This window comes from Paramisgurnus dabryanus, chromosome 10 (genome assembly GCF_030506205.2).
Source record: "Paramisgurnus dabryanus chromosome 10, PD_genome_1.1, whole genome shotgun sequence".
NCBI classification, from domain to species: Eukaryota; Metazoa; Chordata; class Actinopteri; order Cypriniformes; family Cobitidae; genus Paramisgurnus; species Paramisgurnus dabryanus.
The window spans coordinates 17,739,979-17,767,117 of NC_133346.1; the positions used below are offsets into that span (position 1 = coordinate 17,739,979).

General features: G+C 35.8%; 1 protein-coding gene across 1 annotated transcript; it reads left to right on the forward strand.

The window, feature by feature from the left end:
- The first annotated feature begins 2,836 nt into the window (after window positions 1–2,836).
- Window positions 2,837–19,078, forward strand: dok2l (docking protein 2-like). Its single transcript, XM_065290768.2, has 5 exons — window positions 2,837–3,164; window positions 4,566–4,862; window positions 4,962–5,064; window positions 17,199–17,371; window positions 17,581–19,078. Exons 1-5 carry the CDS (start codon window positions 3,105–3,107, stop codon window positions 18,448–18,450), a joined length of 1,503 nt encoding a protein of 500 aa, XP_065146840.1. The 5' UTR covers window positions 2,837–3,104; the 3' UTR covers window positions 18,451–19,078.
- Window positions 19,079–27,139: the final 8,061 nt, after the last annotated feature.

Below are 27,139 nucleotides of genomic sequence, written 5' to 3' on the forward strand. Positions count from 1 at the left end.
ATGCTTCTTAAAGTGAAACTGCGACTCCACATATTAGAGGTCACGTGCATTTATGTTTCTAATAATATCTAGGCGTGATTGACAGGGCTTATTTGGAAGTCGAGAAATAATGCTATTAAGTTAAACGTTCATAAATTCTTTTGTGGGTCGTTTTACCTGAATACGGACTAGACCTGTTTAAATTGATATCGTCACCTGCAGTGCTACTGTATGTGAAGGTCATGCATTTTAAGTTGATGCATCCTTGGTTGTATTCCTCTTAGTATCCAATATCTGTGTACAAAATACCAACTAATGAAATTAAATAACATAAAACTATACATAACAAATCAAGATTTTTATTGTCATTGCACTGTGTGAGATTATTATTGTACAATGACATTATTTTTGCATTAAATTAAAATATAGTGATACAAATGTCAACATAAAATTGTTATATATTTTTAAAGACATCAAATAAATAAAAATAATAATGAAAAAAGCAGTGCCACATAGTAAGCCTAGCCTATGTGTAGTAAACTTAAAAAGATGTTAAATGTCAAATGTTGTGTAAAATTATTTTTATTTTTGTTTGAAATAATACTTTTGATTACCGTAGTATTGTTTTTATTTATAAAAGCCCAAATATCAAAGTAAATATAATATGAAACAGATTAACAAAATAGCCCTTTGAAAATTACACAAATTTATTTTCTAAATGTTTATTACAAATATTTTACAATAAAAATTTAAAATTATTACATGTCGATTAAAAGTTATGCATACATTATACATAGATTTCAAAATAAAAGCATACGAAAAGATGCCTTGTTCCTTCTTACAGAAAAGAATAATAAAAAAGTAGATTAAGGGGTGGTTTCCCAGACAGGAATTAGCTTAAGCCAGGACTAGACCTTAGTTTAATTAGGAAATATAACTACTAGTTTTAACAAACATGCCTTGCGAATGCAAATGGCAACTAATGCTTCAGTCCACCACTCACATCTTCATTTCAAAGCACATAAAGAAGCTACAATATAGGCTTATTTGGAAGTTGAGACAAACATATCGTTGTCTGTAATCCAGTTTGACCATTTAGGGCTACTATAGAAACATGGCGTAGCAAAAAGGCGACCTCCATGTGAGGAGACCAGTGGTGCATGTAGATAAAAACGGCTCATTCTAGTTCATTATGTAAGATCCTTATGCACCACTGAAAACATATAAAAAATACTTAAAATGTACACATTGCACCTTTAAATTTGAACCAATGCTAATGCAAATCTGCAGATGTTACCATAAGTATCTTTATGTTGTACTTATCATAGGACTGACCTGAATATAATATTGAGAAGATTGAAAAAAAAAACAGATTTTCAAAATAAAGTTTATTGTTGTAAGACCCTTACACTAAAATGCATTCAATGTAGAATAATCCCTATACAGACATATAGAAAAACTGGAAGCACATGCATTAATAAGTAAGAAGTCATCACTTTAACTGATTATCATGTGAGGATGGTAAAGTCAGGTGTCCATTAAACATGATACTCGTCAACAACCAATCTGGGTCATATAGAGGTCTGGAGATAGTGAGAGTGACAGGTTTCAGGCTCTCCACCAAACCATGAGCTATTCACAGCTTAATACTTGTGTCTAGAAGTTTGACTCTGATCTGAGCCAGCTAACAGCTCATTTAAAATGTTCACTGAAGTGAAAGAGAGGGTGTGGAGTCAGGCAGGATTAGGTGCTTTTTCACTCAGAGTTTATGTTCCTTATTATTGTAATGTTTTATCACACTCTGACTCAACATTGCCTTTAGTCTGTCGCCAGCTGTGCAACTACCTTTGAGGATATTAGACATCCATACATGGATACTCGGTCCTACCAGACAAGTAGATGGACAGATAGATAAATAGATAGATAGATAGATAGATAGATAGATAGATAGATAGATAGATAGATAGATAGATAGATAGATAGATAGATAGATAGATAGATAGATAGATACAGTAGTGTAGTGCAGGGTATACGCAGGTATACAGAGTATACCCACCTCTTTATTTGATGGCAGGGGGTATACGCACTTCTACTGGGGGCATACATTAAGAGTATACCCACTTCTACTGGGGCATAAATTAAGAGTATACCCACTTCTCCAGACACCACTACACCACTGGATAGATAGATAGATAGATAGATAGATAGATAGATAGATAGATAGATAGATAGATAGATAGATAGATAGATAGATAGATAGATAGATAGATAGATAGATAGATAGATAGATAGATAGATAGATAGATAGTTTGATTGATTGATTGATTGATTGATTGACAGAAAAAAACTGCTCTGTCACAATATCTGGTCTTAAAAATTGTACATATGATGTATTAATGATAATTTCATGTTGTTGAGTGTGCTGTAATATCCCACAATGGTCACAAAGGGGCACCATAGATTCATGCTCAAACCTGTGTACCAAATGTGTACAGATAACATCCACATCACAACAGTTTCCTGAGTCTTTCACACGGTTAGAGTGTACGAATGAACATGCATTCACGAGATGATGCACAAGCTCTCCGGTTTAACAAGTTAAAGTTGTCAAGCACATGAAGAATGACATATCCGCACTTTGCTTGCCTTGTCATTTGCATGTTAAACTAATTTGAGTCTAATGCAGTAAGTTGCAATGCACAACTCATTTAATTTTGGAGCTCAGCATGAGTACACGTGAGTAGGTACTTCTCATAATCAAGTCACTGAGTCTGATGTGGCAACAGTAGGATGTTAACACATTCACACATTGTATATAGACAAGATGCAGCATTACCCTTAAATAGTGTCAAACAGGAAGAATCATACATGTAGGAAACCAAGCCTACCACAGCCAAGCAGACACACACACCCACTCATCTGACTTCTCCAAGTGACAGATTTAGACTTCATTTTAGAAAGGAAGTAAGAGTGACTAAAGTTTTATAGGCCAGTTCGCCCTGCACCAGTGCCAAAACCTACACAGCAATGCATCTCACGCTTAAGCAAACCATTTAAAAGCAAGAACGAGGGAAGAAAGTGAGAGCGTAGGAAATAAATCAAAGAGAAAGGCCAGCTGACGAACCATGGAGGAGGACATCAGGAGAAACGGGAAGCTTTACCTCCACCAGAAGCGCTTCGGAAAGGTAAGACTCCTTGGGATATGAAAATATTTTACACAAGTTTATTTTTGTGAATCAGAGGTAATTCAGCATGCAAAAGTTAACTGAGGTCAACAAAGATCAGAGCCGTTGTCGTTGTTACTGTTTCCAAGGTTTCCAAACTTGTAGATTGACCACAAAAAAGCACAAAATATATTTAAGTTTTAATCATAATTTACACGTTATTTGTGGCTCACTGGCATTGCGTTAGCAGCACAAAGTTCGATCCATGAAAATGCATAACCTGAATGCACTATACTGTAAGTCGCAAAGCCAAATGCATAAGATGTGTTTTATGCAACTTTATGTATGTTTGCAGAAGAAAATAAACTGTTCTGTTAAAACAGATAATGAGGAACATTAAGACATTTCAAGAGTGGGATGAATACATTAAGACATTGGTTTTAAAAAGCTGTTATGGTTGCAATGCTAATGATGAAACAAAATAAAAAATTTTATAGTGAAGCTTTGGCTGTTGCCGTATATGTATGCATCATATAAATCCAAGTGGTGTCCAATGCAAAACCCCTTTAAGTGCATCTGACATGTTTTCTTTGAGTCTCTTGATGGATTTTGCCAACAAACCGATATTTGTGAATGGCTGAGGCCGACATCAAGTTGATTTGAAGTGAAAGTATTTACTAAACGTGTAAAACTTGCTGACAGCATTTACTTCATTTCTTTTTTGACGGAGGTTGCATTTAGCAACTTTTGCATTTTTGAGTTCCTCGATTGCTGCTAGACATATTCTTAAACATTTAGTCAATTACTTTTGACCACTTTTTTGCTATTACTTGAGAGAAGGTCATTTTTAATGGCTGTATAAAGTCAACTCCCTTGAAGTTCACAGAGGAGAGTGATTAAACTGTAGACAGTTTCAACCACCGTTGTATTTTGAAGAGTATAGGCCTACTGTCTATTGATTTTTAATTTAAACTTTTTGGACACTAATGTCACACTTTATTATGTAAATGCCACTGCATTACAGATAACAGAAGATCAAACCAAGTGACATTTATTTTAATGAAAGAAAGTACAAGCATGCTTTTCAAGCAAAGAACAAATCGCACATAGACAATAATGTATGGAAATTGTATAGCTGTCAAACTGATCTGTGATAAAATACACTAGTGGTTGCTGTACATATATGGATTTTAAAACGACTTTATACATCCATCCACAACCTTGGAATCACTTATAAAACTGTTCACACTCTTAAATGCTGGGTTGTTTCAACACAACTGGATAAAATATCCAACCATTGGATTTAAATCACTCTATCCTAAATTGTTTCAGTGTTTCAACCAAAGCAGTTTGTAACAACAAAGCATTTATATGTTTTATAGACATATTACAGACTATAACATGAACATGTTCTCTCTTCAGAGGTGGAGGAAGGTGTGGTGTGTATTATTAGCTGAGGGCAGACGCAGCGTGGCACGGCTGGAGCTCTACGAGCATAAGCACACATCTGTCAAGGAGGGATCCACCAAACACAAAGCCGACTACAAGCAGGTGATCAGGCTGAGGGAATGCATCAGGATATCGGAAAACGAGATGTCCGACTGCCCCAAAGACTGCGCTACTTTCCTTCTCGAAACCACTGACAAACTTTACGTGTTTGCTGCCCACCAATCAGAAGTGGAGGAATGGATCAAGTGCCTTTGCGAGCAGGCATTTCCTGTAAGTCGATTCAGAATGCATCAAATGATGATGATGAGTGTTTTGCAAATGTTTAAAATATTTAAGTGTCATTTTTATAAACCACTTAATGTTTTTTAGGACACACAGGTCGATAAAAGATTGCAAAGTGCGATCTTCTCGGAACATGCGAGTAATTACAGAGAAACCAAGGAAAACTCTCTTTACGACACAGCAGATAGTGGTAAGGAACGTTAACAACCAAAATTACACTGGCTTAACCAATGGCTTGATTCGGGGCAGGGTGACTTATTTGCCTGACCAATGGCAGCTGGGAGGAGTGTTCCTCATTTGGTCATGTGCTTTGTGTGGCACAGAAATAACACTCCATCATTTAATTTGATTAAATTTATTTAATTGTATTTAATAACTTTTTATTACATTATTATGTATATAATACTCTCATATTGCACACACATATACACACATCATTACACACTACATTATTTAATGTAGGTATTTAATTTAATTTAATTTAATTTAATTTAATTTAATTTAATTTAATTTAATTTAATTTTATTTTATTTTATTTTATTTTATTTTATTTTATTTTATTTTATTTTATTTTATTTACATTTTTTAGTTCATTATTGCATGCAGTTGAATATAACTTTCAATTGTCTCACCCTAACAGATAATATAAGGTACAGTAAAATGTCATAGAGAAATGCTATTTTAGTTTGTCCTATTGCAAGGACGAGCAGCCTCTTTTTCGAGCGAAACCTTAGGCCTGCGTCAAATTGCCCATTTGGGCCACAGGTGGCCAACCTTGATTCCATTAAAGGACAGGAAAGAGGGGACACTGTTTTCAGGTGTATGTATGAGAGCTCATTCAGGGGAGACGACGAATGAAATGAAGCAGAGGGATGCACGCTGTCCTCAGATTCACCCAAAGCGACTTCCTATTGACTTCCTGTCTTTTTGCTTTTCATTTTGTCCAAGACGTCCCATTGGCCCACGTGCTTTATTGAGAACAGGGCACAACTTCTGTAAGGGCTTTTTTAGTTTGTTAGGGACACTTGCATTTGTCCTCTACCGTATTTCACATTTGGAAAGTTTTTAATGGCGGCTGCTAAGGCAAAGATCCATTTTAATATCGCTCATGGATCATTGTTGGGTCAAATATAAACATTTTCTTGATTCATTTAACCCAACGGCTGGGATTGTCTCTTTTTGACCCAATGCTAAGTTTAAAATAACCCAGTATATTTTAGAGAGTGTCAGGAGTCAACTTAAAAGGTGTGCTATAACTTTTTTTTATATTACAACATTTTGGATTTTCTTTGTTGGATGACATAATCAAAAGTCATATAAGGTGATGTGACACTATACAGTTAAAAAATGCAAAATTGCTTCGAACACTGCAACATATACACTGTAAAAAATTTGCACTTTATTTTATAAGTAAAAAAGTTAATTAAGTTAAAGTTAAAATAAGTTAAGCTAATTTAACTTTATTTTATAAGTTACAGCAACAATCACTAGTCAAGATAAAAAATAAAAGTTGAAATGACTTGTGCAACAATATTTCTTCACAGTTTGCACGCAAAAATGCTATTTGTTATTTTCAACCCAACGTTGGTTCAAAAGCAACAAACCCAGCCCCGTTGGGCTGTAATTTAACCTATTGTATGCTGGGCTATTTTAACCCATCGTTGGGTCAAATATAAACATGTTCTAGGTTGATTTAACCCAGTAGCTGGGTTTGTCCCTTTCTGACTCAACGTTGGATTTAAAATAAGCCAGCGTTATTAGAGTGCATGGACAGGATGCATGCTCTTGGGTTCATGTTTCTGTACACAATACACCATCTGCTCTACTTTCATGCAACACTGCTCACCACATAGCTTCTTTGTCACGTTTGTAATTTTGGTGTTAATTTAGTAGCAGTTCACTTTTTTATTAATAATTAGAGCCATGCAGTTCACAACTACTATTTTTATATAAAAAAAGAGCATGAAGTTAAAACAACTTGAATTTGCAAGTCAATTAAACCTACTATTTTAGGTTTTGACCTGTGATAAGTTGACATAATTTATAACATAACTTATTATAAGGTATTTATTTAAAGGTAACATAAAAATATAATAATATATATATATATATATATATATATATATATATATTCAACATGCAAGATGTAACAACTTTGACACACAAGCAAAGGTGAAACATCCATGCAAGTGCTTGCATTCCCACTCTCATGCACAGGTCACAGGAAAACCACACCTGTACCCTTGCATAAAATGGAAGACTTGAGTCATAACAAAAGGCAAGAACATCACAGACACTTAGTTTCGCTTGGGTTAGACTGTGAGAGTCATGAGTGTCAGACATGATTTGTAAAGTTCATTTTGAGAGCTGAAACAAAAGCAGCTGACCTACCGAGGAGCTCCAACTTCTGCTTTAACATTATGGGTGAAATCGAAGGTGTCAGAAAAGTTTTCGAACAGCACATGCGGACAAAATGCCATTGCTGTTGGACTGTCTTGAACTTTAAACTTCAGGACTATTTTTGAGCAGTGACACATCACATTCTCAATTTGCTGTACTCATTGGCACAAAAAGTAATTTCAGACTTCTTCTTTCGTAAATAAGGCATGCAGTCTGGAAACAAGTTTGTGAACTCAAATTTATTCAGATTATGTAACTTGGTAATTTATCCTTGATGCAAGAAACTGCAATTCCCTTTACTTTAGAAAATAGCAAGTTAGTTAAGTAACTAAGCAAATAGATTTGAGTTAACTTATGCTCAGATTGTGAAGTATATATATATGGAGCTGAGATGCAAAAGCCACTAAACGCCTCCTTCATCCAAAAAACGAATGCTCTTGGGACATATTATATGTTCATCAAATACTTTTATAGAAATTTTGAATCGAAAAATAAGAGATAATGCTCAGTTTTTAAACCTGCACTTACCAAAATGTCTATTTAGATGGAAATTTAACTTTATTCCCTTCGGTTTGGAGGGGAAAAAAGATCTCAGTATAAAGTTGTCAACAGACTTGAAATGCATTTCCGTCTAGCCGCCTGTCTCCTAAATCCAATGTGATGGTAAGTTTAAAGATACCAGCTAGAGGTCAGGCTCACAGCAGTTTAGGGATAATTGGATTGCAACCACCCTCTGACAGATTTGATTGGACGAGCACGAATGTTTTGAGTCGTAAGGTTGTGGGTGGTGTATGATGTTCGCAAAAAAGCTTGAGGAAAACTTCAGAAAATAAAATGGAACCTAAACATTTAAAAAATGTTTTTTCCATCTGGCACTTAAATTCTTGCGATCAGAGAGGCAAATATTTGGTTGATGGTTTACATACTCTGCCCTTCAAACAACATGAATTATTCATATTACTAGTCATTTAAATATTCAACATGGATATGCAAATTTTTTATATTGCATGATTATCAGTTTAAGCTAAACATAAGATGAGCATAACATCATGTTTAATACAAACCACTAGTTACTTACAGCACCGTACTGTGCAAAATACACTTGTATGCAAGTGTAGTAGTAGTTCCTTTGGTCTATTTTCAGTCTAAACATACTCAGTGTGTAAACCCATGTGCCACATAGGAAGGAAGTACGCTTGGTTTCTGTCTCTGATCTACAGTCTGAGAAGAGAGATAGTATCAGCAGCTCGCAGCTGGGAATGCATTTATCTCGCCTTCCCTTAGCAAAACGCACCAGACTCATCTACTGAATTCACTCTGCAGTCCCTAACCTGAAATACACAACCTTCTTGTTTATGCAGGTTTGGTTTGAACTTCACAACGGTCTTGTGGTGGTCTCTAATAATACCACAGGTATTGATGCGGTTTTGAGCGTACCTTTGATAGACTTGTGAGCTTAAAGCATAGCACAAGAACAGAAAACGCATTAGTATGGTTATTTCTTTATTACGCAAGTGATCGTGGTTCAGAAATAAAGATGACGAAGGAAGTGCATTTTCGGTTTTGAAAAGAATGAAAGTTAAACCAATCATGGATATTTTGAATGTGCATACAATGTGAATTATTTAGGGCCCTATTGTAACGATCATGGTCTAAATCGCAAGTGCATATAAGGTGTGTCAGAATCCATATTTGCTAGTTTAACAACGGGGAAATGGTCTATGCGTCATGTGCACAATGTCTAAAAGGGTTGTTCCTATTCTCGTAATGAGTAATGTGTGTGTTTTGGGCGTAACTTGCAATAATCCAATGACAGTCTCATCTCCCATCCCCTTTAAAAGTTGCGCTCGTGCCAAGGGAGATTGCCTATTTACATGGTGAAGTTTGTAAGCGGAAAAACTGTAAGCAGAGGAAGAAGACCACCAGTTTAAGATTGGTGTTAAAAAAGTTATGTTGGTATATTGGTTCTATTTGAAAGTCTTTAGTTCAGTCATGGAGTATTTATGTAGTACTGGAGTATACTCTTTAAAAAAGGGTTTTAATGTTTTTTGTGTGCTGCTGCGCATGCATGTTTGTAATAAACCAGCATAAGTTGTCGTCCATTAATAGGCGCATATTACTAATGCACGCTTTAAATTACAAAAACTTGCACCATTGATTTAAACTTTAGACCAGGTTTTAGTTGGTCATTTTTGTAGTCTATTTTAGTTGCCTCAAAATAGCAATGTGCCAACAATGTGCCTATACACACCTAGTTTTCAAGCCAGCACGCCCATGGCCACACAAATGGGCGCAAATGTATTTGCTATGCACTCAAAAAAATATTCATTGAATTAACTCAATAAAATTGTGGGCAGGATTTCCATCCAATATGAATGTGTACCCCTAACTCATAAAAAACTGCTTTACACAATAAAAATATATTGAGTTAGTCCAACTCAATTTAAAGCAAATGGCAATACTCAATTAGTTGCCTCAACTCAATTTAGTGTAGTCTGAATAACTTATTTTAGCGTAGTTTGAGTAACTCAATGAAGTGTAGTCTTAATAACTCAATTCTGTTATTTTATATAAAACGCTTTTACATCATACTAATTAACATAAGCACATGTTAGCATGCTACTAATATTAACATATGATACTTTGGACGAGCATGTGAGAAGAGACCAAGATCTCCAAACAGACATTAACACAGTTAGTGCTCATTGAGAGAAATATGTCACATCCACAACCTAACCACAAGCGCCACTCTTCTGCACGATGGTAACCAAACAATTGGAAAATGTAACACAAACGCTTCTAAATCAATAAGATAAATGGACATTAAACACTATTAAGTCTTTCTCTTTACCTAAAAATGCATAAAATAACACTTAATTAAAAAAATGACTCTCCAAAAGCAGTTGCATGCAAAGCATGCTGGGAAATTCTTTTTCCAGAACCCAGACTCAAACTAATTGTGTTAATGCAATTAAAAAGAAATCAATAAATTATAGTACATATTTATTTTGTGTTACTAATTAAATATATATACTTACTGCTCTTAATGAGGTATTTTCAATTCATTGAACACAATTTTAATGTGTCATTTCTAAGAAGGGCTTGAATAATTTTTTTGAGTAAAAATTATCATTGCGCCGGTCTGAAACTAGCAAAAACACTTGCGTCGCACATTGTGCTACATTGCACCGGGTGTATAATAGGGCCCTAGGAGTCAATAATATGACCTTTCTATAAATGTCACAAAATATTAAATATTTAATATAAATATATAGTATATCAAATGGTAACACTTTATTTGGATAGTCCACTTTAGACATTTTACTAATTATAAGTAACTTTGCAACTACTTATCAACTACCAATCTTTAGAGAATTAGTAGACTTTCTGCTCAATATCTACTAACACTTTATTGGGATGATATCTCAACAAACTTTCAACTGACTATAAGTATCTTTGCAGGTGCATGTCAACTTATTCCACTAACCCAAACCTCTTCCCTAACCCCAACCCTTACAGTCTACTAATACACTAATGACAGTTAGTTGACGTATAGTTGCAAATTATTGAAAGTTAGTTGACATGTAGTTGCAAAGTTGTTTATAGTTAGTAGAATGTCTAAAGTGGACTATCAAAATAAAGTGTAACCTATCAAATAAAGTATAACAAATGCAAAATGCATATACACTGTCAGAAAGATGGTCACAAATTGGTCCCTAGCTGTCACTGGGGCAGTACCTACCTAAAGGGTCTACCCTTAAAGTTTTTCCCCTCAGTTTTTCAATATTTTACTATGTTCTTATCTTATAGACAAATTAATACATACCTATCTTTTTTCAATTCGTGCACTTAATCTTTGTACAGCACTTCTTGAATGTGTTAACATTTAGCCTAGCCTCATTCATTTCTTAGGATCCAAACAGGAATTAATTTATAAGCCACAGTGTTTGCAGCACTTCGACCTCGGTGCGCAGTAACATCATCACTCCTGACTACTCACACCTTTGCTCAAACTTCTGTCAATATAACTGCGCCCGAGGTCGAAATGCGCTTCAACCATACAATATAGTTCCAATTTTTTATCCGCTTAAAAAATCGCCACATTTTATTTTGTGCCACCATATTTACTCGTGTAACTGTCTCTAAATAGGGAAAATATTAGGGATGTAACGATTCAATCACGATTCAATCGCGGTCCCCATTAAAAATGCCTGTCTGAAATCGATTCTGAATCGCAAGGCTGCGATTCTTTGTTTTATGCACAGCTTGTGCGTGTACTACGACATTTGGTCAGTAGGAAGTCCTTATCAATCTAAAATCATTATGAGTCTGAGTCGTTTATAACGTGCATTTAAAAAAGCAACAATCGTTAAGCAAAATCATTCAAAATATTCTTTATTATCATGAAAATACCTGAAACAATTTGAAGAACAGCGTATAATATTCCTGTGTAGACATTTCCTGGAATAGTGTTTGCAATGATACTTCTTGTGTGGCACAAAGGGAGTTTCTGCATGAGAGCGCCCCCTGGCGTTCGGATGTGCCGGGATTTCACCGTAATTCATTCAAATTCATTCATTGAGAAAACGCGCATTTGCACGGTTAATCGTTACACCCCTAGAAAATATGGAAGTATTTAGTGGCTTCTAAATTCATCCCTGTTTGGATCCTAAGGAATGAATGTGGCTAGGCTAAATGCTAACACATTCACAATGCGCAGTACAATGATTAAGTGCATGCATTAAAAAAAGATAGGTATGTATTAATTTGTCTAAGTTGAGGTAAGAACATAGTAAAATATTGAAAAACTGTGGTGTTTTCCTTTAAGTACCGATATGTTTATATTTGGTACTGTACTAATATGCACCTTTGAGGTACTAATATGCACAACTGACGTATACTAATATGTGCATTTAAGGAACCAATATGCACCTCTAATATGGACCTTTTGAGTAAATAAAATGCCCTCTTTAATTACAAATGTGTACTTGACAGCTAGGGACCATTTTCTGACCTTTTTGTTTCCGACAGTGCATGGAATAATCAAACGCATAATGACATTAAATAATATTTTAATTTGAAATGAAAATCTCTGATCTTGACAAACACTTCACAGCAGATTCTTATGTGCAGTGCACTTCATCAGGCACAAACGGTGACGTTTTTATGAAATTTGCAGAATTTTGCTGATCCACAAAGCAGACAGCTAATTATTATATCATCTTTTCTGATCTGCGCGATACGCTGATGAACAGGGGTCTTTAAGAGATTTTAATCAGTGACCCAACAATCAGCCACTGATTAACACTCACCAGATCTCATCAGACACACTTCAAAGTCAATTTACCATCAATGAACATAGAAGTAATTGTTTTGCACTCCTTTGTTCCGAAATACAGAACAAATGTGGAAATTAAACAGAAAGGGCATGTCCATGAAGTATGCATTAAACTTTTTAAAATAACAAAATGTTTCTGTAGCTCAGCTGGTATAGCATTGCATTAGCAGTGCAAAAGGGTATAGGTTCAAACCCAGATAACCCAAACACTGATAAAATCTACATTTTGTAATGCACTTTGGCTAAAAGCGTCTGCCTGATACATGAATGTAAATCTTCTTGAAAATTACGTTATTAAAATCAAAACTTTTTTAGTGCATTTCGAAAGAGAGCTACTCATGTTATTAAAAATTAACAATAGACCAAGTTTAAGTAATTAAAGTGCAAACTACAAAAAACATTTTCTCTTCAAGTCTGAAAGCTTCACATCTGACACTAACAATATCAAGTGTCCAATGAGCCTCATGCCAGATAGTGTGAGAACCATGCATGCATGGTGACGTGTAGCTTTCTCCCTGAGCGCTGCTGCAAACTGCTGCGAGGCGGAGAAACAAATAAATCTGACATTCACGGTCACGGGTGAGGTTTCTTAGGGCAGGAAGCCAGCAGCCTGAGAGCTTGTTTCATCCTGGAAGATGTAGCGCGAGGAGGAAGAGGCTTGGAAAATGACAGCTGCGAACAAATTGTGAGGGAACAAAGGCTGAAGTTAGACAGCACTGCCTTCTCTGACTTTCCTCTGCTCATGTGGACATTCAGTTTTACATTTCAAAGCTATACAGAGGGAAAGCAGTGGATTATGTTCCCTGTTGACTTCCGGTGTGATGTCTCAGTGATAAAAATGATCAAACATACTGCAGATTCAATTTTTGCTCATGAAAGTAGAAATATTGGAAGTGGATGCAAATGAATGCCAAACTTAAAGATACCAAGGATATTTCTTACATTATTATTCTTTACATTATTTAGGTTGATTTTATATGTAGAAAACAGTAAATGACAAAAAAATGACTTTAGCTGGGTTTTAATTCACAGACAGGCTTAAATTTGTAAATGGTAATCCAAAAGTCTATGGGAAAAATGAATGGGCTTTTTGTGCGAGTCAACCCAGTGTCCCGCTAACGTCCAGGTTGGCCTACACTCTAAAAACAAATGAGGCTAAATAGCACTAAAAGTGATTTACTGGCTCGAGGGGAACCATTTTATAGTACCTGTGTAGAACCATATTGTGCTATATAGAACCATATCTGGTGCTATAGTGGTGCTATCACCCTCATATGGTTCTTCAAAGGTGCTTTAGGTGCTTTATAGCACTCAAAATGGTTCTCCTATGATTAAGAGCTTTACGTGGTATTTAGCACCACTTTTTAAAGTGTACAAAAATGTGTAATTCCTGTGGCACTCTATTGGTCTTAATTTTTTTTACCCCAGCATTGAAAATCTTCGTGTCTTTGTCAGGAGATTAAAAAAGAAAAACATGTGAAATTGCCCATTTCCAAAGAGCCCATTTATTCAGACCTTTATTTTATTCAGACCAAAATCAGTTTTATTGCATTATAATTGCAACTTCTGAAATTATATTCAACATTCAATTTAATTTCTGTTTCACTTTTCCCAGTGTGCAGAATTACAGAGAGCCACTGTTATGGTGCCAGGTCATAGAGGTGTCAATATCACCATGTGTGCTGCCATCTCCAATGATGGTGTCCTATACCATATTGGCCAATACAATACAGAATACCTCCTCAAATTTCTTGAAAGAGTGGTTCCACCTGAAGAAAGAGGGCTATTGGCATTGTATCAGTGGCGGCTCGTGACTGCTCTTCGGACATGTGTCTTGTGTGTCATGTGTGTTGCTTGTGTTTTCAAAATATCTGTTTGTTGCTTCATGAACCATGTGCATCACGTGTTTTGTCAAAATAAGTGCCTGCTGCACACGCGTCAAAACCGTTTATGATAAAAGAGACGCTCACGTTCACAAAATACACGCAAGACACTCCCTTAACAGTAAACTCTGATTATGCATAAGATTATGCGAGTATCTGGCAAACGCGAGCGTCTTTTTTATCATAAACCCTTTAGACGCATCTGCAGCAGGCACTTATTTTGACTGAACTTTGACCCATACTACAGTATATTGCTTCAAATATAACCATGCAACTTATGACTTGTTTTGTGGTCACATACAAGAGCATAATATAAAATGTTTAATTCCTTGTAACATTTGATTTTAGTTTGCTCACTTGGTGATATTTTTGCATATTTTTTATTTAAAAAAATTGCAATATTTATCATCTATTACAGTTTTTCTCATTTGTATAGACAAGCTTAATAAAACTAAGATCCACTTGATTTATATCTTCACCTTAATACATTTTCACATTTTTTTTGTTTGTTTGTTTGTTTAACACATTTTCACACCCTTTTTCAAAACATTTACAGGATCACAGATCCCATTGCAGATTAACTGATTAACTGTGTTGAACAAAAGGAAAAAAATCTATTTACAACAAATAGAAAGTACTTGCATAATTATAAATCTTTAATATGCATGTGCTTCATGAACCATGTGCATCACGTGTTTTGTCAAAATAAGTGCCTGCTGCACACTATGTAGTTTTTTTACCTTTAAATAATGTCTCTAAAATTATTTCAGTGATAGAACAACTTTTAACTGGACAAATTGTACTGTTGCTGCAACCTGAGCAGCCTCCTAGCTGCTACAAGCACACTCTGAAAGTGGCGGTGGAGGGTAGAGCACACAGCCCCGCCCCTCCCCCTGCCTGCAGAAGAGTGTCTGATACCACATGGGGGAGCTGCAAGTCATTTTTACATGGAAACTACATAGTGTTGCTTTAAGTAAAGATCATGTTCAATGAAGAGATATTTTTTAAATTTCCTTACGTAAATACATCAAAGATTTATTTATGATTACAGTAGTAATATGTGTTGCTAAGAACTTCATTTGGACAACTTTAAAGAGTAACTAAACCCTAAACCAACTTTTTTTAGTTAATGATCTGTAAGAATGATGCTTTATTAGTGCTGTTCATTGATTTTAGTAAGTTTTTTGACATTTGGATATAAAGTGTTTCAATACTACAATATATGGTGTAAAAACGTCTGAGTGCTGCCCTCTTCAGGTTGAACGATGGCTACTGCAGTTGAATTTTCCTATTGGATGTTGGGTCCAAGAAATAACTCGTGACGTAAGCAGGTTCAAGCTCACCACGCCCTTGTTACGATCTCACCACACACTTGATACGAGCTTAGTTCGTCCCCTCTATCTCCGTTGGGATCTGCCCACCTTTCTTGCATTTTTCAAATATTGCAGTGGGTGGAGTCAGGCTCTGACCAGGGGTTTAGTTACGCTTTAAAGGCGATTTTATCAATATTTGGATTTTTGCACCCTTTAGGGGCAAATCACACCAAACGTGTTTATTGCAGTTGTAGGCGTCTTTTTGAATGATTTTCTATGGTCAGTGAGCGTATGGCGCTCGGTTTACGCGCGCCGAACGGCTTGAGTTTTTTTGCCGTCTGCTGCAACACGCATTTTTGAAGGAGCGCTGAGGGCGGAAAAGTGGCTGACCTCATTCGTGTCTTTCCATTGTCCAATCGAATGAGGGGAGAGGCGGGCCTTCGGTTGTGGTGACGGAAGTTTACAGTTGTTTGGAACAACTGGAATGCAGTCACTAACTCCTGTGTGTTTGTGCACCTCTCACCCTCGATCAAGGTCAAAGCAAGCGTACTCTTTTTAAAGTTTCTGCTAATATGACAGTTAACAGCAAAAGTGCGCTCACGCTTCAATATTTGACTGACAGGACAGCTGCGTCAGTGGTTGCCTAGCTATATAAAAAGCCACGCCCCACTGCTCTTTTTAAAGTTAACAAAATAAAAAGGCATTGCAGCGCGCCTTGCGTTTCCCTGCGTTTAAAATGATTTTGGTGTGATTGGCCCCTTAGATTCCAGGGCCCGGTTGCATAAAGCACCTTAAGTTTACCCTTATGTTTCCCTTAAACTTAAGGGTGTTGCAGAAAAACCCTTAAGTTTGACAACATGGCAACAATAGTATTTTATAACAGCAAACATGGGTCGCTGTCGTGAAACACTTAAGGATTACCCTTACCTAAGAGAACCGTTTAAGGGATTATAATGTATGCAACACCCTTAAATTATTCTCTTAGGTAAGGGGAATACCCCTTAAGTGTCATATACTTAAGGGAAAAACTTAAGGTGCTTTATGCAACCTGGCCCTGATTTTTAAATAGTCTATCCTAGCAAAACCATGCATCAATGGAAAGTTTATTTTTTCAGATGATGTTTAGATTTCAATTTCAAAAATGTGACTCTTATAACTGGTTTTGTGGTCCAGGGACCCAGGTTGATATTTCATTGGTCACCCTTATGTAAGAGAAAACTGTCTGCAGTTTTTTTTGGTGTGACTTTATACTGTTCCCAAGTACTGTTCATTTCTTTGGGTTTGAATGTCTAGTAAATGTGCTCAAAGCAGTTTGAAACCAAAGACATTTTGACAAGATGTCTTTTGTAGTTCCGTTAACAGTGCTGATGGATGTTCTGTTGTTTTGCAGTTCGAGAGTTTCTGGTCATAGCAGTGGGTACGGAGGCTGCTGTTCGCTGCAATCTGTACGGAGAATATATCCTTTTACCTCAACTTGACTGTTTACTCCTGAAAGACTACAAGACAAAGCAAGTGCTTCTTAAATGGCCTTACTGCTATGTCAGAAAGTTTGGTCAAGACACGGTAAGACAATCCCTATTTTGTGAGCCTGACGTTGTGCAGGTGTGATTTTTTTTAAATGTTAAAATTTGGAGCTAAAGACTTTCATTTGCATGCCATTGCTCTTGGGAAATAAACGTCCTGTCTTCATTACCGCTTGAGTAATTGTGGACAAACATTTTTGGTCTCAAAATAGTTCTCACAGGTTTCTCTTCTCCTTTTATCTCTCTCAGCTGTCTTTCTCATTTGAGGCCGGCCGCAGATGTGAATCCGGGGAGGGGAATTTCGAGTTTGCAACCCCTCAGGGTGAAAGGCTGTTTAACATGGTCAATGAAGCCATCAAGAATCTACCCAAATCCAAGCAAGGCGGCGGCAGACATGAAACCCAAAGCAAAGATCCAGAAACTTCAGAGACTGATAGAATATACGATGATGCCACTGTAATTGACTGTTTACCGAGAACGGCTCATCATCAAGTGAAAATGCTCAACCCGGCCATGAAAAGCTTTTCTTTGAATGCAATACAACTATCAAGTCAAGCGACAAGCCTCAAAACCAACACTCAGAATGAGGAACCGTTATATGCCATGGTGTCAAAAGCTCAGCCAAAAGTTACTTCCTCTACAGACCCTCAAACGCACTGGCAGAACCTGAAGAAAAACCTCCATCAGTTCGGGTCATCGCAGGACTCTTTCACAGCGGACACTGACATTTCGGAGTTTGCTTTCGTGGTTCCCCAGGAACAGGAAGCGAATGAAGAGACGGTGGCTGGAGAAGATTCGTCTGACTTGTTGGGTGATTCCATCCACCAGTTAGCAATTAATGATGCATTTAATAACATCGGCGCGGAAGCAATTTACGCTGATCCACAGGAACTCGAACCCACAGCTGAGTGGGACGTCGATGCTGTTTATGACGAACCCGAGGTGGTCATCATTAACAATCAAAGAGCTCACGATGGGGTGGACCACCCGGCTCTGCATGACTTCCTCTATGGCCTTGATACTCCCATTACGCAGATCACAGATGCCCAGTCTGACCCAAGTCAAAGTTCGGATGACTCAAATTATGACAATTTTAGGTTAAAGGGGAGGCGAATGTAAAATAGTATATCATTTTTTAAAGTATTAGACAATAGGAAATTATATGTATGCATTTAGCAGATGCTTTTACACAAAGCGACTTACAGTGCATTTAAGCTATAGTATGTGTGAGAATCGAATCCCTGAGAATCAAAGCAATTACATTTAATTTATAAAAAAAAATCAGGTCATGGCGCAAACAGACCCCCCCAAAAAGAAAAAAATCTAAATGCAGTTTGCATGGCACAAAGTGACCCTGGTTGTAAAACCCTAGCTAAAGTTATTTTTTTTGTGATTTACTGTTTATATTTATATTGATTTATATTTCCAACATAAAATCACACTCTTAGAAAGGATATGTTAATTTTTTACACATTTTTTGTGTTATGCTTTTAACACATTATCCGTTATTATCATCATGTGTCATTTTGTGTTGATTTTGTGTTAAAATAAAACACAAGTTGTGTTAAAAGTAACACAAAATGTGTTGTTCCAATAATAACACAGAGATGTGTAGATTCTCATATAGCAAAAATAATTAAAAAAAAAAAATTATTATTTAAATATATTTTTTACATTTGAAAATATATTTAGTTTTAACCTTTTTATATTAACATATATTAAATACATATACAGCAAAACACATACAGCAAAAAAAAAAAAAAAATATATATATATATATATATATATATATTTGTATAAAATATATTAAGTAAAAATATATACAAATATTTATATAAATTATAAGTGTATTTTTGCAGTTGAAAATATATTTAACTTGTTAAATTAACCTTTCAAATCTGTTATTTAAAGGTTTGTAACATGTAAAGTAGGGCTGTCAAAAGATTAATCACGATTAATCGCATACAAAATAAAAGTTTGTGTTTGCATAATATATTTGTGTGTGTTTTGAGTAATTATTGTGTATATATGAATACACACACATGTATACATTTGAGAAAAAAATCATGTATATATTTTTATATATATAATATCAATTATATTATAATCTAAATAAATATGTAAATGTTTCTAAAATAAATGCACCCATGTGTGTGTATTTATATACAAAATAATTACATACAGTGCACACACATATATTATGCAAAACTTTTATTTTGTATGCAATTAATCGTGATTAATCTTTTGAAAGCCCTAATATAACGTTTTTCTTCCACTGCCACGTGCATATAAATAATTTAAAATATATTTATCTTTAAAATAAATTTTAATAAAAAAAAATATATATTTGAAAATATATTTTTTGCCGTATGGGTTCCCTAACTAACACTCAGTGATATCCGTTCTAAGAGTGCATCCTATATAATATAAAGGACATATAGGCCTATATTTAAAAATATAACCTTGATATTTTAAAAATGAACTAATAAGATTTAAATAAATGTGAAATCAACCTTCAATAATCCTAATAATTAGATTATAACAGTTTAACTTGGATTTCACAGATAATTTCCCATCAGGTTTCTGTTTATCACAAACAGTAAGTTTTGGGATTAAGTCACCAATTCGCCCAATTAACATATAAATGATGTGCTTGACAATAACTGCATTATGTTACTACGTAGCAACGCTATACCGGCACAAAAATGTGTGGCTAAACTGGATTACAGGCGTTGTGGGAATAAAACACCAGGTTTAACACTGAAATACCGTGCTTAAAAGTGACACAACTGTTCATTGAATTTCTCCTCTGGGCCTTTTTTTCGTAGAAAAAAACAACAGAAGCACTCCTGAACATTTCATCCATTATGTCTTTGACTTCAATGCCTCTTCCAGGAACTCTTTGATTGCTAGCTAGAGGAATTTTTTAGAAATCTGCTTGGCTGTAATGGACTGGTAATAATGACGTCTGTCTTGGCTGCGGTGCGGACTGAAGTGCAGACTGATTTAATTAACGGTACCAGCGGACCTGCGGCTTTAAACTGATTGGGAGCCCGACCTGCCTGAGAATGAAGATGTCACACCATCGAATTCATCTGCTGTCTGCAGAGATGGACACCTGCTAACAAATGATGGGAGAATGATGGTGCAGTGTCCTTAATTTAATTAAATTTATACTTTAAAAGTGTGTGTTTGTCTTTTTAGAAGATGATAATAAAAAAATCGTAAAAGTAAGAGGTTATCATCATTATATGGCCTATATGTAAAAAAGAAAAATAAGGTCACTAGCTGTCACTGGGGCTTTACCCTTCTAAAAAGGTATACATCTTTGCACCTATAGAGCTCATTTTAGTACCTCACAGGTACATTTTCATACCAAAGTGGGCATATTATTACCTCAAAGATACCGAATGAATACATATCTAAATGGTACACATTAGGACCGTTTTAAAGGGTACTGCCCCAGTGACATAGGAACCATTTTTGACAGTGTTCAATATTTTATATTCATGTTGCAAAATGTGTGTTTAAACTGATTAATAATCATGAGCTATGCATTTTTAAACCATTTCGTGACTTCACAACTTCACAGCAGCACGCATGTAAACCTCAACATGCTACCAAGTGACAGCCGTGCAATAATGAAGTTTAACCCTTGAAGAGATCAGTGACAGAGCAAGACATTGCATGTCATCTTCTTTATTAAGGACACACAGAGATCTAATCTAGATTTCGTATACTTAATATTCAAAGCCAAAACTCCACCCTTTAATGTCTATTTTGATTGACTGACACTAGAGGGCAATCTCCCTCTCTCTCACTCATAATGACTGTGTTATGTTTACGAGTCTCTCTCAATTCTGAATACTCCTTTGCAGATGTAAATTATGAAATGATCAATTTGATACGAGTCTCAAGAGAAACCAATGAGATCTGTGGCAATGATTTGATTTTGCATTTGAAAACACTGCAGTGAGAACGAGTTCAATTGAAGTTTTCCTAAGAGGGTTGGATAAAAAAATGTTGAAAACACACTATTTGGTTATTTTGCATTTGTGATATTCTTGCATGCGCACAATAAAATGCCTTAACACAAAATTAACCTTTATTACATAACTTACTCAAGCATTAACTTGTAATTTTCCATCTGGCCATAAATAATGATGTGATACTCTGCGTAGCCCTTAAAGTCATGCTTGACTTGTCACATGCACTTTGACTAATATTGTGAAAATGAATAAACAATATCCAATGTTAAATTGCAAGTGTAAATAAGAGCAGATTGTGGAAAACAAGAAATCTATATATAGTATATCTATATACACTACAAAACATGGTCATGACTTCAAGTAAGCAAAGCTTTAAGGAAAGCATTAAAAGGTCATAGAGAAACTAAGAAAGGATGTGTTAATTTTTAACACATTGTTTTGTGTTACATGATATTTAATACATTATGTGTTATTTTTAACACAAGATGTGTTGATTTCATGTTCAAATAAATAAAAGGGAAATGCAAGATGTGTTAAAACAGCACAATATGTGCTATTTTAACACACTATGTGTTGATTTTGTGTAACTAATAATAACAACACAAGATGTGTTAAAACACAAAATGTGTTCTAATAATAACACAGAGATTTGGATTCTGGGACAACGCATTTAGGGCCATTTAGCTTAATCCAGGACCAGGCCTTAGATTAATTAGGAAATATAACTAGTTTTAACAAACATGCCTTACTAAAAAATCATTACCTGTGTGCATTTTCAGGCAAAACAAAGGGCACTTATGTATTTTAAGATATGTCAGTGCAAGTTGTTTTCAGTTTGAACAACTCTTAAAAATTTTCTAGTCTAATCCCTATCTGGGAAACCACACCTAAATGTGTTGTCCTCAAGTAGACACAACATTTTAATTTAAAGGAACACGCCCACATTTTGCAAATTTAGCTTATTCACTGTATCCCCCAGAGTTAGATAAGTCCATACATACCTTTCTCATCTCCGTGCGTTCTGTAACTCTGTCTGACGCAGCCCCGGCTAGCTTAGTTTAGCATAAGGACTGGAAGTGAATGGCTCCAGCTAGCAAACTGCTCCCAATAAGTGATAAAATAATGTGAACATTTTCCTATTTATATGTTTGTATAGTCACACCGTGTACAAATAACAAGGTCATATGAGACACAGCCATCTTTTGACAGTATAAGAATCAAACATGTATTTAAACCTGCTGGTGTCTCTGGAATCCCAAGCACCCCTTTAATAAGGGATCATTTAGTGCATAAAGTGTTATTTCTACCCTCACCCAAACCAAAACTTGCAAAAATGAAACATTTGCTGTAGGCTCAGAATAGAAGAAGACTATTTTCACACAGTTTTCTTCAGTGACATGCCATAATACACTGAATAATGTAGATAAATGTCATTCTGCATTGTTGGTGAATAGCCACTAAATTCAAACAAGACTGTAACAGGGAGAGGTGGCAGAGTAATAATATGGACTGGGATATTGGGAAGTAAGATGGTAGGTCCTTTTAGGGTCCCTGATGGGGTTAAAAGGGCAACTAGAAGGTATGCAGAGTTCCTAAAAAGATGTTTTTTTCACAATGGGATATAAAGGGATTCATGTCTTCCGAAATAAATGAAAAAAAGATTCATTCAATTTACTGATTTTTTTTAAGGTAAATGGTTGAAATAAATTTTTTAAGCTACATTTAAATAAAAGTTTATTTTATTTTTTATGACTTTACTAATCTTTTTTGTTTAAATGTATCTTAAGTAAATTTATTGCAACACTTACCTTAAAAAAAATTAGTAAATTGAATGAATATTTTTTTCAGTGTACTTTCATGGAGGATTATATACCATCCCATGCTGCAAAAAGCATCAACAGACTAATTCATATGGGCATAAAATAAGAAAGAAATCAAGGTATTACCACCATCATCCTCTGACCTTAGTCCTATTTAAGAGCCTGTGGTGCATCATTATATGAAAGATCTGTGAGGTGGACAGCACTAATTCAAAACGTCAACTTGGGGATGCAATAGGCTACTAGTGTCTTCAAGTGAAATAAAGACAAAGCCTATACTTGTATACTTACAAGTTTAATGAATGGGAGAATTAAAGTCATGTCAAAGATATGCTCATACATTATTATGTAACTTGTGTAAATTAAAGCAATAAACCCCTCGAAGCAGTGGGTTACCAGTGCATTTTATAACAGCTAAGGGGCGTTGTTAGGCACGACGCGAAGCCTTAGCTGTTATAAAATGCACTGTAACCCCACTGCTTCGAGGGGTTTATTGCGTTTATAAAACGGTTACTTCATATGCATAACGTTAGCGGGATTTTATAAAATAAAACACAAATAAGTTGTAATTATATTAGTACAAATATTACTCACTTCGCCAAACAAAGTAGTTCCACAGAATCAAGTGTGCCTGAAACAGAGCGCAGTTCCCAACCAACACAAACGCAGCAAAGACACAATGAAAATATGATTTAAGACTGTGGTGTTTATTTTATAAAAATTCTGAACTCTTTCCTTGTCAGCATTTTTTTTTTTTAAGTTGCCACCCAGTTTTAGTTTAATGCCTTGCAGAAAAATTATCTTCTTTAAATAAACATAAAATATAAAATGAAAGAACAGACCATATCTGCTTTCAAACAAAAACAAACAAAAAAACGTTTCATCCTACCTTCATTTTTTCTCTTATCACCTCTCAAATTTTTTAGCTAAAAGCGGAGAAAATTCAATTTTTGTGAAGAACTTTAGTAAGAGATCAGATTCAAAGCCATCAAAACTTACACGCGGTGTTTTCAGTGTTGAGTGAATGCGTCAGTGTTTAAGTTGGGTAAGATCGCCACCCAGTGGATAATAGCGGACGTATGAACTTGAGTTAGAAACTCCCCAGACAACGTTTTCTCTTTATCGACGAGACGACTCAACAATATTTATTGACATTTATCTGGATATCGCCATTAATTGTGCAATTGCAGACAAATTAAAAATATAATTAAAGACTGTGGTGTTTATTTTCATAAATCAGTAGCAGCAACAGTGGCGCAGTGATACTTATGTAATGTGGTCTGAACCGTGGGGTTACCGGTGTATTTTATCACGGCTTAGACGCGTTTCAACAAATCAGAATGAAGAACCAGAACTGCCCGTTTTATAAACATTATTTATTTTACATTGTGTTAGTTTTTTGGACAATGTTTGTTTTGTGTCCATGCAGCACATTTGACAGACATCTGTTTTTGGATCATAATAATCCATGATATCATTACAAATTTGGTTAAAGTGCATTCTGCATAATAATTGCATAATAACAGCATGTATTGCATATTTTTCAAAGTGTTAAAGTATCTTTTTGACATTTTTATTTCATTAAAATAGAATAACATCCACACTGTCATAAGTGTTGAGGGTAAAATAAAATTTGTAAACGGTATTGGAAAAATAAACAAAAATGGCATGTGCATAATAATTTGGAACGCTGTGTATTTTTTGTTCACACATAGCGCTTACCAGTAAATTACTATCTTACAACCTCTCTTACTGGTAAATTGGCAGCACTGATTTACCAGAAAGGTTCTGTTCACACATGACCTGTTAACTGCAGTTAACCAGTAAATTACCAGTAAAGACTGTATGTGTAAAAGGGACTAATGACTCGAACTATTGATTAACACATTCACTCTTGTTGATATGATTGGTTGCATATTTGTAATGTTGGTGGAAAAACCAAAGCAATTATAAACTGCGGGAATGAGACTGTCTCCAGTTTTATGGAGAAAATACTCAGCAATGGTGTTGAATGACATAAAAACAACAATAAAAACCTGATTTTCCCCACAGTGGGACTTTAAGATAATACATTCACTGTGTCACTGGCAACACAACAAAGGCACAATATGTAATTATTTCCACAAGACAACGACCATAGCTTGATGAGGATGTGGAATGATCGGAGTTTATAGGAATCAATCGGATAGGATTCACAAATCATGTTCATGTATAACTGTTACATTATAACATGCTTGAATGCCCCAACCCCAGTGTAGCTTCATACGTAGAAGCCACAATAAAGCGGAGTGCTAAGTGTTCAGCATGTGGTGCTGTGCAGATTGATAGGCCTCAAACTATCGCGAGAGTACTACTTTCGAAATGCTTTCAAGGTACTTTGATGTCATAAGATCGATCAGTCTGCGCAGTGCCACATGAAGTCAAACACACTTATGGTTTCTATGGCAATCAAAGCGAAGCTTGAATAAAACCTGGATCAAGGTTGGCCCGTGGTGAGATAGATGTAAAGAAGTGATTGCAGTATCAAAGTGTGTGCGTATCACTTTAAAAGCATTTTTTAAATTAAATTAAATACTGTTTTGGCACATTTAAATACAGGTTATTATAAAATAAAATAAAATTTCTACCCAAGGTGATGTAATAAGTGTTAGTTATGAGATTAGCCTAGATGGCTTCACACCTGCTCTACTAGGAACAAAGTATTTCTTATACTCGGCTGTCTTGCTCTATATTCTGGAGCGAATGCTTTATGCTTTTTGCACCCAGCACTCGTCTCCTATCCAGGGACAAATGCAACATGTCCTATACCTCAGGGTCTGTCAGTACAATTCACCGTGTACTCTCACATCGCACGCCCGTCTCCGTTTAGAAGTTTCCTGAAATGTCTCCCGCCCGGCGTCGGCTACGGCCGTAATTAGAAGTCAGATCCGTGGGAGCTCCTGCACCTCTGTCATCCAACAGCTTCAGAGGGATCTCGCTGGTAAAACCAGCTGGAAGTTTAATGAGCCTTTTCTGTCTTTCCCCAGTTGCCACTGTCACAGCGAGTCTGCGTAGATCTTTCACAGCACTTACTAATAGCATGTACAAACTCCCCCAATCCTGACACATCCCCCTTCCCTCCTCGCAAGTTTTCTCCGAGTGCTAAGGCATCTGGGAACTGTTTTAAGGGTTTGTGGGTGGTAGGTAATCTGATTAGTCTGTGTGTTCACCCCCAACCTACACTCTTACACGAGGGGATAGAGGAGATGATGGATGTTTCTTATCGGTTTTATTGAAAAGAGGACGATTAGGTACGCATGCATACACGGTGCGTGTTTACTCGGTATTGTTGTGGGATTGCTTAAATAGATATGCAAATGAAGTACAAGTTGAATAATCACTGCTTAATCTCCGAATTCCCTTGATGGATATTGCCAGGGGTGCTTAGCGATTAGCTATCCATTACGGGGCAGAAAGCCGAAATTCTGTCCACCCACAGTGCGCAGAAAGGTGAACAGGGAGGTGTAGCCCAAATGGGTGAGGTCACGGGTTCGATGTAAAGAGACGGTGATCAAAATAAAATGACAGTGTAAAATCACAGATGAGTATGCTAGATTACATTAGCTTGCTGTGTTATTGGCAATCTAACACTCAGAACCGACCTGCAAGATATTGCATTATTACAAAACACACTCTGTACAAATTTTGGGGGCATTTTCTAGGATTACCTGCTAGCATTGTTCTTGTGTATAAATGGCACTATCAAGCTATTAGAAAAATCTTATGAAGACCCAATAAAATGTCTTGAAATCCAATTTTTTTATGTTTTAACATAGGCATTTCTCAAAACCAAGATCATACACCACAAGAGAGTTTTAGCATATTAGGCACAGTGACGTCCAAGATGCCGTCGTCACTGGAAGCTAGTTATTATAGTTTATATAGTTCATAAAATATGAATGTTTTTTATTATAAAATCGCAGCGATTGCCTGCAGACCTTTATTTACCCCTTGTAGCCT